The following is a 14,693-nucleotide window of genomic DNA, read 5'->3' on the forward strand; positions in this document are numbered from 1 at the left end:
GAAATTTTATGTCCAAGAACGATGCCTTCTTTAACCATGAAATGGCATTTCTCCTAATTAAGTACTAGATTTGATTGTTCGCATCTAATAAGCATTCGTTCCAGATTAACTAGACATGATTCAAATGTATCACCGAAGACTGAAAAGTCATCCATGAAAACTTCCATGCGTTCTTCTATCATGTCATGAAAAATCGCCATCATACACCTTTGAAAGGTTGCAGGGGCGTTACAAAGTCCAAATGGCATGCGTTTGTAAGCAAAAGTACCATAAGGGCACGTGAATGTTGTTTTCTCTTGGTCTTCGAGTGCTATTGGAATTTGAAAATATCCGAAAAATCCATCTAGCAAACAATAGTAACTATTTCCGGCTAATCTTTCCAACATTTGATCAATGAAAGGTAAGGGAAAGTGATCTTTTCTGGTGGCGTCATTTAATTTTCTATAATCAATACACACACGCCATCCTGTTACAGTTCTAGTAGGAATAAGCTCATTTTTTTCATTTGTAATGACAGTCATGCCACCCTTCTTAGGCACGCATTGAACTGGGCTTACCCATGGACTATCAGAGATTGGATAAATTAGACCTGCGTCTAGCAGTTTAATAATCTCTTTCTTAACTACATCTTGCATATTAGGATTTAGTCTTCATTGGCGTTGCACATACGTTTTATGACCTTCTTCCATAAGGATTTTATGTGTGCAATATGAAGGACTTATTCCTTTAATATCATGAATCTTCCATGCAATGGCTGGTGTATGAGCTTTCAACACAGAAATGAGTTGTGATTTCTCATTTTCAGTAAGAGAAGACGATATTATTACAGGTAATTCAGATTCACCATGTAAATAAGCGTATTCCAAATGGTTTGGAAGTGGCTCTAACTCTAATTTCGGAGGTTCTTCTATCGATGATTTGTATCGATATCTGTCTTCTTCTTTTAGCATTTGAATTTCTTCTGTTGTTGGTTCATATCCATTAGCTATAAGTGTAGCTAACATTTCAGCTTCATCAATTGGTTCATTACCTTCTCCTAAAGAACATTCTCCTGTTCCTTGTAATTCTGGAAATTCTTCTAATAATTCTGCATGTGCATCTATAGTTTGAATATAATAACATGTATCATCTGTAGATTGTGGTTGTTGCATTGCTCTATCAACTGAAAAGGTAACACTCTCATCCTCTATACTTAGGGTCAATTTCTTACCGAACACGTCTATCATTGCTTTAGCCGTGTTTAAGAATGGTCTTCCTAATATGAGAGGAACTTGAGAATCTTCTTCCATGTCCAGAACAACAAAATCTACTGGAAATACTAAAGTACCAACTTTAACTAGCATGTTCTCCATTATCCCTCTAGGATATTTTATTGATCTATCGGCTAGTTGTATGCTTATTCTGGTTGGTTTCAATTCTCCAAGGTCTAGTTTAGCGTATAGTGAATATAGCATTAGATTTATACTAGTACCTAAATCTGCTAATGCTTCTATTGAACTAAGACTACCCAGAAAACATGGAATTGTGAAACTTCCTGGATCAAATAATTTTTCTGGTATCTTATTCAACAGCACTGCTGAACAATTAGCATTCATAGTAACAGCCGAGAGTTCTTCCATTTTCTTTCTATTTGAGATTAGATCTTTCAAGAATTTAGCATATCTAGGCATTCCTGAAATCACATCAATGAAAGGAAGATTTACATTTATCTGTTTAAACATATCCAAGAATTTGGATTGCTCGGCTTCAAGTTTCTCTTTCTTCATTTTACTCGGGTAAGGAAGTGGTGGTTGGTATGGTTTAACATAAGGTTTAGCCTTAACTGTGTTATCTTCATTAACCTTTTCAACTACCGGTTCTTTTTCCTTATCTTGATCAGGTTGTGGTTCTTGTGGAGTATGAATAGCTTCATCAGAAGTTACAGGTATTTCAGGTGGTTTAAATGTTGTACCACTTCTTGTGGTAATGGCTTTAGCTGTTTCATTTCGGGGGTTAGCATTTGTATCACTAGGTAAACTTCCCGGTTTTCTTTCACCTATTAACCTTACTAGGTTACTTACTTCTTGTTCCAGATTTTGAATAGAAGCTTGTTGATTTCTAAATGCTTGAGCATTTTGTTCATTGGTTTGTTTTTGAGATGTGAAAAACTGCGTTTGAGTTTCAACTAGCTTCGTCATCATATCTTCTAAATTTGGCTTTTTATCATCGGTTTGTTATGGTGGTTTGTTTTGAAAATTAGGTCTTTGCTGGTTGTAAGTATTATTGGATACTTGTTGATTGCTAGGACCTTGTTGGTTGTTGTATGGAATATTTCGGTTATAATTCTGGTTTTGATTGTAAATTGGTCTTGGCGGTTGATAATTATTCTGATAATTATTTCCAGGCCTTTGGTTTATGTATGAAATATTCTCTCTTTGTTCCATTGTTAATTCAATACTGAGACAATCTTTTGTCAAATGTGGTCCTCCACACTGCTCACAACTAATTCGTATTGAGTGAATATCTTTAGTAATCTTTTCCATTCGTCTCTCGACAGCATCTATCTTTGCGGAAATGGAATCTAAGTCATGGCTAGAATCGGCTCTAGCTGCTTTAGATGATCTAACGATATCTTTTTCTTGGTGCCACTCATGTGAGTGGGAAGCAGTGTTATCAATAATTTTGTAAGCATCAGTTTCGGTTTTCTTCATAATAGAACCACCAGCTGCTATATCTATGTCTTTCCTTGTAGTGATGTCGCATCCTTGGTAGAATATTTGTACTATTTGACAGGTGTCTAAACCATGTTACGGACATCCTCTTAATAACTTTCCAAATCTTGTCCACGCCTCATATAGAGTTTCATTTGGCTTCTGCGTAAACGTAACAATTTCTGCTTGAAGTCTTACGGCTTTAGATGCAGGAAAGAATTGTTTAAGAAATTTTTCAACTAAAACATCCCATGTATCAATCGCCCCTTCAGGTAACGATTCCAGCCAATCTTTGGCTTCTCCCTTTAAAGTCCAGGGAAATAACATGAGATATATCTGTTCATCCTCAACTTCTCGGATTTTAAATAGTGTGCAGATCCTATTAAAGGTACATAGATGTTCATTTGGATCTTCCTTCGGCGCACCACTAAATTGGCATTGATTAGTCACCATGTGTAGAATTTGTCCTTTGATTTCATAATCTGGCGCATTAATGTCTGGATGAGTAATTGCGTGACCTTGGCCAGTGCGTTTAGCTCTCATTCGGTCTTCCATACTTAAAGGTTCCAGATTCTCCATAATTGAATTTGTTGAATCGGAATCACTAGAGGATTCTGATTTAATGGTTCGTTCCTCAACAATCTCTGTTTGAATGATTGGTGGTTCCGGAGGAAAGTTTAGTGGTTCAGGATCTATGAATCGTTCCTGAATATTCTCCGGATTTTCAATTGTGAGGTCGGGTTCAAAAAATAGATTATCGGAAATTTGAACTGGAGTACTTGGTCGACTGGATGACGATTCTAAAGAAAAATCAACGGCAGTAATATTTGCTAAATGTCTTGATCTAGTTACAGGTGGTGAACGTACAAAAGGTGGTGAACGTCTTGCTCGGTGCATTCACTGAATATCCTATTCCTATTAGTTTTTAAAAGGAAAGAAAAATTATATAAGTTATCCAATCAATAGACTTTTCTGATTTTGCCCACGTTTTGAATAGCCAAAAGATGCAGCAGAGGGGCAGGATTCGTTTGGTCTTAATATAATTGAGTACTGTTTGGCTCCAATAACCCGGTCCACGTACAAATCCAACTATTACTACGAACCAGAAAATTTTGATGTCTATCAATTTAACCACTTAAAATAAATTTTCGTAATTTTAATAAATTTAGATAAGAAGTAGAATAAAAATCTATGTCCTAAAACTAGAATAGCGAGAAATAAGAAAGAAAAAGAGTTCGTCGAAAAAGGTCGAAAAAGAAAAATGGTTGAAAAATAAAAGGTGACGGAAAAATAAAAGAAACTTATAAAACTTAAAAACACTTGACTAACCTAACCTTATTACTACAACTAACTTAAAATTATAATCGCAAATTGAGATTACTAATTGGAATGATAATTGATACATAGGTAAAAGTCGTCTAAAAATATTAAAGCTTACAGGAAAAACTAAATCCCAAATGGAAATAACTTAAAAAGAAACTAAAACTTAAAAAGGCGTCGCAAAATTCTAAAGCACCTAAATCTTAGTCTAAAGAAAAAGCACTTAAGGAATTCTACGGCAAAGCCTAAAAATCTAGAAGTAAAAATAACTATGGCAAAAAAAACTAAGTTTAAAACTAAATATGAGCGAAAAATACAAATATTACGCTAAAACAATTAAAAAGGGACAAAATATAAAAATATACAAAAAGTTGTAAAAAATACAATTTTTATAAAAATATTATTTTTATATTAATTATTTTATAAAACTATTAATTTTATATTTTAATTAAACTAATTTAACTAATTATATAAATTAAATAAAAAGTAAAACTAATTATAATAATAATAATTAATTAGGGTTAATAATAATAATAATTAATAATTACCCGTAATAAATGCTAAATTAGGGTTCTGTCGGTGTCAGAGTGGCTCCGCGAGTTGCGGTACTCCAAGCAGCAAACCCCGCGAGTCGCGGGGTTCCAAAATTCAACTCTGGTACAGTTTTAAATTTGACTTTTTTTTCTGTTTTATATTTTCTGTTTATAAAATATTTATATAATAAAAACTTATATTTAAAAACTTAAATAAAAATAGAACTACTTTATAATTTTAAAAATATCTTAAAAAATAGATCTATTAAATTTTTTTTTTCGTTTTTATATTTATAAAATATATTTATAAAATTAAATGAAACTTATATTTTTATAAAATAAAGATAAAGAAACTTTTATAGAACTTAAATATTTAACAAACTCTTAAAAATATTTATATTTATATTTTTCTTTTTCTTTTTATATTTTAGAATATTTAAAACGTATTTTTACAAAAGCGTATTTTTTTTTTTTAAAAGTAAACTTAAAAATAAAAATCTTTTTTTTTTTATATATATAGCGTTGCGCTTCCGGCTTTTAAGCAGGAAATTGAAGTCCCCGGCAGCGGCGCCAAAAATACTTGATAGTTATGCTAGGTGTATATAAAATAACTATTATATTTTAGCAGAAAATACTATTAAATACGATACAATTTTACACAAGATATTTATTTATTTATAGAATGGATATACTTAAACCTTGCTACAATACTTATAGGCAGTGTACCTAATCGTACAGTAGTGTAGTTTTTAGTAAGTCCGGTTCGTTCCACAGGGAAAATTTTTAAACTAAGCTTAACGCTATATTAGTTTACTTTTATAAAAATACAAATATATATATATATATATAAGTAATATTATTATTATAAAGGGGGTTTTTACCGTTTAATGACCGGTTTGTCGATTTTTAAAACTTTAGTCGCAGTTAAAACCAAATGTAAAATAATAAATAAATACAAGACTTAATTTAAAGCGTAAAGTAAATAACGATAATGAAATTGCGAATAATAAAAGTGCGATAAAATAAACTTGCGATAATTAAAAAGTACGATAATTAAAAGTGCAATTAAATATAATAACAACAAATAAAAGTGCTATAATTAGAAGTGCAATTAAATATAAAATAAAGGAAATTAAATATGAAATAAAAGAATTATGCTTATTTAAACTTCCGTAATCATGATGTTTGACGTGTTGATTTTAGTTTTATGCCCATGGGTTAATTGTCCTTTGTCCTGGATTATTTAATATGTCCGTCTGGTTTTTGTCCATAACAGTCCATCAGTCATAAATATAAAGTGCGAGTATCCTCGTCAAATTATCCTTATACCCGAAGTTAAATATCCCAACTAATTGGGGACTTAAACTATAACAAGATTTTAATACTTTGTTTAATAATTACACCAGGATGTCGATTGAGTGTAACCCAAGGTTTTAATATTTTGTTATCAATTATGCCAAGTGTCCTTTTACATAATTTCACCCCTGTTTTAATTATTCTAGTGGCTATTAATCCATTCTCGTGTCCGGTTAAATGAACGATTATTCGTACATATAAATACCCCACCCATCGTGTCCGATTGAGTGTATATGGTAATTTATAGGGACGCCCAATTGTAAATCTTTATATTAACATTAACAAACTATCATTTAGTTAAACAAATATAAAGCCCATTAATAGCCCATAGTCTAATTTCCACAAGTGTCGTTCTTTTGTCCAAACTCCAATTATGGTACAAAGCCCAATTACCCAATTTTAGTAATTAGCCCAACATCATGATTACTTCGTTTTAAATAAGCAAAATAATAACTTAGCTACGAGACATTAAATTAAAAAGGTTGAACATAACTTACAATGATTAAAAATAGCGTAGCGTTACACGGACAGAATTTCGACTTACACCCTTAAAACATTTGCTAACATACCCTTATTATTAGGATTAAAATTAAAATTAAAATTAAAATATAAATTATATATATATATTTACGTATATATTGAGAGAGAGATAGATTAGGGATTGTGAAAAATGATCAGAATTCGGTTGGCTTTATAGGGAATTGAGTTCAGGGATACTCCGCGACTCGCGACAATTTTTGCCTTCAAACTCCGCGAGTCGCGGAGTTTGAAAATACAGCTCACAAACTTTGGAGTCTTTCTTGCCGACGGATTTTTATTATTTATATAATATATAAATAATTATAAGAATTATTTAAATATTATATTATATTTATGTGCATAGTTGACTTGTAATTTTTAGTCCGTTGCGTCGAGCGTTGAGAGTTGACTCTGGTCCCGGTTCCGGATTTTCGAACGTCCTTGCGTACAATTTAATATCTTGTACTTTGCGTTTTGAATCTTGTACTCTTGTAATTTCGAGACGTTTCTTATCAATAATTGGAACCTCTTTGATTGTATTTTGTACTTTTGAGCTTTTTGGTCGTTTGCGTCTTCAATTCGTCGAATCTATCTTTTGTCTTCACCTTTTATTATTTAAACTAATATCACTTTTAAATAGAACAATTACAACTAAAAGCTTGTATTTCTTGAGGAATAATGCTATGAAATATATGTTCGGTTTTAGCATTATCACTCTTGACCCGCCCAATTTACCCCCTATAAAGTCACCTTGTTCTCTAGCACTTCCTTGACCACTTTTAGCTCCTTTTTCTTGATTAACACGTATCATTGAGCTAATCTTATTAACTTCAGAATAGACTAATCAGCTAGATTATCTTTAAACTAGTTAATCTCTTACACTTTCATCTAAGCTATTTCATAAAGACAACAAGTTTAGTCTCATCACTTAACTCATCACATTCTATCTAACACTTTTCAACTCTTTCACACATCTTTTACTCTATCCTTTAACTTTCATGTCAATCTCATATAACAAGTATTAACCATTTTACTCTATATGTTCAAAACATTAAACTACTACATTTCTTTCATGAAAATACAAACTTTTCTTTCTTTTAAGCAATTCAACAAACACTTAGTGTGCACAAGTTCAATTAGCTTTCAACATGGTCAAATTTATCATTTTCATCACAAGTCTTGTTCTTGTACATATTTGTATACAATCTACACCTCATACATCAAACAAATCCAATTTTAAGTACAATATAACCAAATTTCATGTTAGAACCAAACCCTATAAACATAAGTATTCAAATCAACTAGAACTTGCACAAGAATACTTAAACATGAAATTAAACTTTCAAAATGTATGAACTTCTTGTTAAACCATGATCTAAACACAATTAAGCATACATTTAGTTCAATTTCAAGTATAAAATTCATACCTTAAGTTTTAGAGTATAAGAACCCTAATTGCACACAAGAGGAATTAAAAGAAGATTTCACAGCTTCTACAAAGATTTATGCACTCCTAATCACTTGAATTTGTGTTTGCATGAGTGTTGATCTTCCAATTTTTAACAACGACTTCTCCTCTTGGCTTGTACTAGTCGCCACTTCTCACACACACATACAATATCTCTGAGTTTTGCAACTGATACAATTTCCTCTCTTTTACTAACTTAATTCGACAATTCTTTGGTCTAAATACACTTTCTACCCTCCCCACCAAAAACTAGTTAGAGAAGGTCCTTAATTTAACATTGCATACATAGTCCTTGGTGATTTTTAACTAATGACTTAAATAATTATTTTCTTTAACAAAAAGTTATTTAAAAGCAATTCAAATTTAAGTACTCATAAATTATTACCTTAAAATTTCGGGATGTCACATTACTAACTCTGAAGCGCTTGAAAGTTTTGAAAAGCACACGATCATGAATCATCACACGAAAATATGAACATTTAGAAGAGACACTTCGTGATGAATGTTATTATTTAGGCGGGAAAACGATCGACAAAAATAACATTCAAGATAATATTGTTCGTGAAGAATATGAACGTTTTTTTTCTTCATGTTTTGTGAAGTAAAATTTAGCCCAATTTAGAGTTTAAGGTTTAGGGTTTAGGGTTTGGTGTTTTGGGTTTATTCCATAAACCCAAAACACCAAACCCTAAACCCTAAACTGTAAACCGTTCGTGTTAAAAACTCAATCTAAATCCTAAATCTAAACCCTAAACCCTAAATTTCTAAACCCTAATATCTAAACCCTATAAACCCTAATATCTAAACCCTAATATCTAAACCCCAATAGCTAAAACCTCAAAATACGCTCGAAAAACACGATAATTGTTATATATTACTTCTTCGAGCGTTTTCCCGCCAAAATAAAAACATTTATCACAAAGTGTCTCTACTAAATGTTCATATTTTCATCTCATCTATAATGTTCGTGAACAAAGTTTTTTCAAAAAACGAAAAAAAAAAAAAAAAATTTGCTTCCCCCCGCTTCCCCCGATTGGTTACTTCCCTCTTGATCCTACCACTATATATATATATATATATATATATATATATATATATATATATATATATATATATATATATATATATATATATATATATTATAGGTTACCATATTTAGCTTTGTACAATTTGTATCCTATTATAACTCTTACATGTATCCCTATATATACCCCTGTATCTAATGAATGAGAGTGTCGATTTATATATACCCATGTATCTAATGAATGAGAGTATTGGTTTAATTCATTCAGTTATTGTGTTCTCTCTATACAGTTATACTCTCATGTTTGGTTATAATTCATTCATGATGAACTCGAAAGATGACCCAGGATTTGGAAAGATATACATTGTTATAAAACAGATGGATCATATTTATGATGTTATTTTTGTGACTGTGAGAAACAAAGTGTATAAGTTGTTAGTTCGGGAAACTTCTAATTGGAATGCCTCAGTGTTAGGAATGCCTCGGTTGCCTCATCTGCTAACGGCCCCTGTGTTAAGGTTAATGAATTGATATATGAAGAAGAGGTTAATGAAAAGGAGTCTGATAATTCTGAAGAGGTTCATAAGCATTTGATTGAAAGTGAAGGTGGTAGGTAATAAATGGAATATTACTCATTCTTAAAGTGAGTTTGGTCAGTTAAATGTTGAGAATGTCCAAGGAACAGGTGATGCACAAAGTAAAACAAATCCTACCATTGTATCATCACCATCTTCATCGTTTATTCGTTGTCGAAACCCCCGGGTTTTAATGGTCTACTTATTCATCCACCTATTTTGAGCGCTAGTGGCATTAGCAAGGTTGTAAAAGTCGCGAGTCGGGGACGCATCGGTCGAGACCTAAAAAGGACGCGTCGGCCGAGTCAGGGACGCGTCAGGGACGCATCGGTCGTTGACCAACGTTGTCTTTATTAATAATTTCTTAAACATATATTTATATATGTATAAAATAGTTGATACTGTACTATAAATTTCTTAAATAAGAACTTGAATTTAAATGCAATCAAACTTCAAACTCAATTAATGTTACCGAGTACATAATCAGTAAGGACACAGAAAAAAGAGCGGCCCAAAAAATGAAAACAACCCCTAATTTTAAAACATATCACATCTTGACGAAAATTTGACTGATTTTGACCGTTTTTGACCATCTTTGACAGACTTTGACCGAACTTTTTTGCTTTGACCGTCTTTTGAGTCGTTTTCGGAAAAATCGGGGCGGAGAACCCAAAAAAACGACGCATCAGCCGACGCGGCGGCCAAATCGGCCGACTTTTACAACACTGGGCATTAGTGATGGTGCAACATCTTGATTTATGGAGAAATATAACAATGTTGTTGGAGATGTCCTGGAATATGATCTTCATAATTGTCCTAAAGAACTTCAAAAGGTTGTTTTGAGTATGGGTGGTTTTAACACTATATTATGAATCTTATGTCTTTTAATATAGCTGGAGGGGTGAATTCAATGATAAGACTAAAATGGGTGCATAAATATGTGTGGATGCGCTTACTATGCTAGGTATTAAGGATCTAAACTTTGCTCTTTGAATCACTTTGCAATTCGAGCTATTATTGGGTGCTTAAATTAGGGCTTGAATAAGTTGTTTAGCATGAGTCTTAAAGGTAAAATGAAGAAAAACCCTATCACATGTTTGACATGTATTTCACTTAACTGGATGGTATTAACGTTTGTTAAACCGAGGGACCAACCATGTACAATGTTAAAAACTTGGGACCAACTATGATCGATTTAAACTTTAGGTCTCATCTTGATTTTTGGTACAAACTTTAGGGACCAACCTTGATATTTTTTCGAATTTATATGGTCTGCTAGTTTTGCTGCGATTAAAGGTTTTAAAACGCCTAGCCAGCATAGCCATTCCTTCAGCAAAGTTTTCCACATCATCACAGTCATTTCTAGTTCAGACCCAGTCTCACATTCTTCTGCTGACTCTTCTTGGGCAACAAGTTTTTGTAACAGAAGAGCTTTTTGTGCTTTCCTATTGGAAGCAACAAGAAGAGAAAAATCTTCATCCTTAGAAGATTTTGGAGAAGTGGGAGAAAATTTGAAATTCTCTTGAAGGTTTAACTCAAGCTTAGCTTCTACCTTTTCATGGTTCGAAAGATAGCCATAGAAAAAAGACATATCAAAATTTTTCAAAGTTTGAGTTAATGCATATTGTACAATCTTTTTATATGTACAAGCGTTAATGCATATTGTACCTTCTACCCCTTCACTATTAATGCATATTGTACAACCTTTTATAAGAACATTGTACAAGTATTTATTCAGTACAAACATTCATCTATGCCTAATCTATAATGAACAAGCACTCATTCATACTGTACAACATTGTTTTTGAAAAGCTATAATTCGATATGTTTACTTTTTCAATAATTGGTATTAGTTAAAATAATGTATCATGTACACCCATTATTTTTATTATTAATATTTATTATTATTTTTTATTTTTTTTGCTAAAAACCGAAACTTATATAAAAATTCGAAGACGATCATCAGAAAGATAAGGTCTCCAAACAATCACAACCAAAGGCAACAAGGCCGCCCAATGAAGAAACAATTCAAACTACAAGCACAACCACAAAAACTAGACCGAAACCAAGCACTAACCAAGAGAAGCACCAACTAAATCAAGACACCGACAAACTTCTCACGATACAAAAACATAACACGAAAGGAAAACGCCCGATAACATGAAATATAAAAAGATAAAAAGATGAAGAACTCCCTTAAACACCCACACGTCAAAGTGTCAAATTCCATCAACATTAAACTTTCTCAACTCCTCACCATGAACCTTAGGATTTCTTTTTTTGTATTTTTCTTTGGCGTAGGCGCCATCCTTGAACTAAGCACTTTTCATTCAACCCAAATGTACACCCATTAATGCATGTTGTACAACTATTAATAAATGTTGTTTAAAAAATAATTATTTTTGTGTTAGTTAAAATAAGTATAAAAAGAAATTAATGACATGACAATTGATAGGATCATAATAGACCGTCTTTAGTTATATGTTAGTTATAGGATTTTGATTCTGATGTCACAGTTAAAACGATTTAAATCTTAGTTATGACAGAGCATAGTTTAGAATGACAATAGGTCGAATATGGTTCGGATTATTCCATATCCTCATCCATTTTCATTAATTAGAGTTTTATCAATATCCATATCCATTTACTTTTAATTCATCCAGTAAATATTCATATCAGATGGATTATTCGAGTAAATGGATATCCATTGGATAATTTATCGCTAGAATTTTCTAACTTAATACTATCAAAAGTCATAACATGCTATAAAAATAAGTCGCAACGTATATAACATATATGTTCTAACTAACCTAACCGACTAGTTTGTCGTAACTTTTGTTTTTAACTCACATGAATACTATGAAAATAATTATGATGATATATTTATATTTATATATCAATTGTTTATATATTCAAACATTTTTAGTGAAATCGGGTTTATTCATTTATAAATTATTATTCATATCTGACCTAATAAACATTCATATTTATATTCATATCTATATTTATATTCATATTCATATTTAATATTCATCTATTTAAATTATATATATTTGCTTTAAGCGAGTCGGATCGTATGCGTTTCCATTAAACAACAAGTTAATTGCCAATGCATAGTGGTCTAAGAGCACCAGGAGTCTAGGGTTTTTTTTGGCATTATCATAATTTAACGGTGGGGATGGTGGGCTCCCCGACACCGCGCCGACGTTAAACCGCCATTAAAGGCCCGCGTCGCCTCCCACCGTTCGCCTGGTAACATTGTGATTTGGGTTGGTGTTTGAAAATATATCCGTTATTCAACGGATATATTCATTAGATATTTATTTATTTATTTTTAATATTTTCTTCTTCTATATATACAAATATATTTTATACATAAACACAACACAATATTTCTTCAAACAAATACTTCTCCAAATTAACTCTTCTCTTTCATACAAACAATATTTCTTAAAATAATGTCCTCAACATCATCGCCTAACAAAGAGTATTTGATGCAAGTGCTCGATATAATAGACAGCGAGGCGTTTGAAAGTGAAAATGAGGCGGAAAGTTCAAACAAACGTCGTTACATAGACCGTGAACATGAAGCCGCACATTTACGTCTTATTACCGACTATTTTGTTGAAGGTTGCAAATACTCCGACGATAATTTTAAAAGGAGGTTTCGGATGCGGCGTCGCGTTTTTATCCGAATTATGTAAGATATTCTCAACTACCGTAAAGATCCGCTACCTGAATATTTTAGGTATTGTCATTTATGAGCTGATGCGCTCGGCAAGTTGAGTATTAGTACATACTTAAAAATAACTGCCGCTCTACGTCAATTAGCTTATGGTGATACTCCCGATCTTTTTGAGGAGTACTTGCAAATGTCGGAATGGACATGTCGTGAATCGCTAATGAACTTCTGTAAGTGTATTATTGATTTATATAAAGATGAATATATGAGAGAGCCTACCACGGATGATATAATACGATTGTATGACGCTCACGAAGATATTCATGGTTTACCTGGAATGATCGGAAGCATAGATTGTATGCATTGGGCATGGGGAAAATGTTTCGTTGCATGAAAAGGTTAATTTTACTTGAGGCGATCACAAAGTTCCAACTATTATGCTGGTAGCCATAGCCTCATATGATAACTGGATTTGGCATGCTTTCTTTGGGGTTGCGGGTTCAAACAATGACTTAAACGCCTTGAACGCTAGTAATCTCTACAACTAAATGCTTAATGAAGAAAAAGAAGACATTCCTTTTACTGCAAATGGTGTTGAGTACAAAAGAGGATATTACCTAGCCGATGGTATATATCCCGGGTGAGCATCATTTGTTAAGGCGTTTTCAAGTGCAAATGATGAATAATGTAAGTACTTTTTGAAGAAACAAGCAGCGGCACGCAAGGATGTTGAGAGGACTTTTGGTATTTTACAAGGGCGTTGGCATATACTACAATAACCAGCAAGGGCATATGGCATCAATGTTATGAAACAAATGATGTATACTTGCATCATCTTACACAATATAATTGTTGAAGATAATGATTTTGGTCTAACCGGAAATGATTGGGTTTACGAACCCGTTCGTAATATGCAAACAACTTGGATCGAGAGGTGCGAAACTTACAGGAGGAGGACGAAATAATTACGAGATAGGGAAGTGCATGAGGGCCTACGATCGGATTTGGTTGAATTTGGATGGGCTAATCGTGAGACGTCGGAGACGTATTAAGTATTGTATTTTTTATTAAGTAATGTATTTTTTTAAGTATTATTTTTTTTATTTAATTAATGTATTTTTTTATTAATGAAATTTAGTATTGCATTTGTTTTTATGTTTTTAATATATATTATCTATATATCTAATAGACAAAACACTGTAGCACTATTTACCAATAGTAATCAGAGGTATTTTCGTCATTTCACCTTTTTTTTGGGTCTCTAACGATAAAAGAAGCAACTTTCGTAAAAGAACCAACCCTTCAATGTTACCAAAAGATGTCGAAAAAAATTCTATTTTTTCAAACAAATCAACCAACTTTATTTCCCTTCTTTACTTCCTCAACGATAAAAGTGACAACTTTCATAAAATGAACAACTCTTCAATGCTACCAAAAGATGTCGAAAAACATTCTTTTTTACAAAATAGATCAACTTACTTTTTTTTTTTTTAAAACGAACGCTAAAAGAAGCAACTTTCACAAAA

The 14,693-nt window shown here is 32.2% G+C and overlaps 1 protein-coding gene across 1 annotated transcript; it reads left to right on the plus strand.

The window, feature by feature from the left end:
- Positions 1 to 12,943: 12,943 nt before the first annotated feature.
- Positions 12,944 to 13,561, plus strand: LOC139859741 (uncharacterized). The gene is made up of 2 exons (XM_071848516.1): positions 12,944 to 13,115; positions 13,317 to 13,561. The coding sequence occupies exons 1-2, from the start codon at positions 12,944 to 12,946 to the stop codon at positions 13,559 to 13,561; spliced, it is 417 nt and encodes a 138-aa protein (XP_071704617.1).
- Positions 13,562 to 14,693: the final 1,132 nt, after the last annotated feature.

Source organism: Rutidosis leptorrhynchoides, chromosome 7, assembly GCF_046630445.1.
Source record: "Rutidosis leptorrhynchoides isolate AG116_Rl617_1_P2 chromosome 7, CSIRO_AGI_Rlap_v1, whole genome shotgun sequence".
Classification (NCBI taxonomy): Eukaryota; Viridiplantae; Streptophyta; class Magnoliopsida; order Asterales; family Asteraceae; genus Rutidosis; species Rutidosis leptorrhynchoides.

Excerpts from the sequence above, each read along its gene's own strand:
- LOC139859741 (XM_071848516.1), top strand. The coding sequence starts at position 12,944 with ATGTCCTCAACATCATCGCCTAACAAAGAGTATTTGATGCAAGTGCTC. Across the intron at positions 13,116-13,316 it reads TACCGACTATTTTGTTGAAG|CTTATGGTGATACTCCCGAT; the intron begins GTTGCAAATACT and ends TACGTCAATTAG.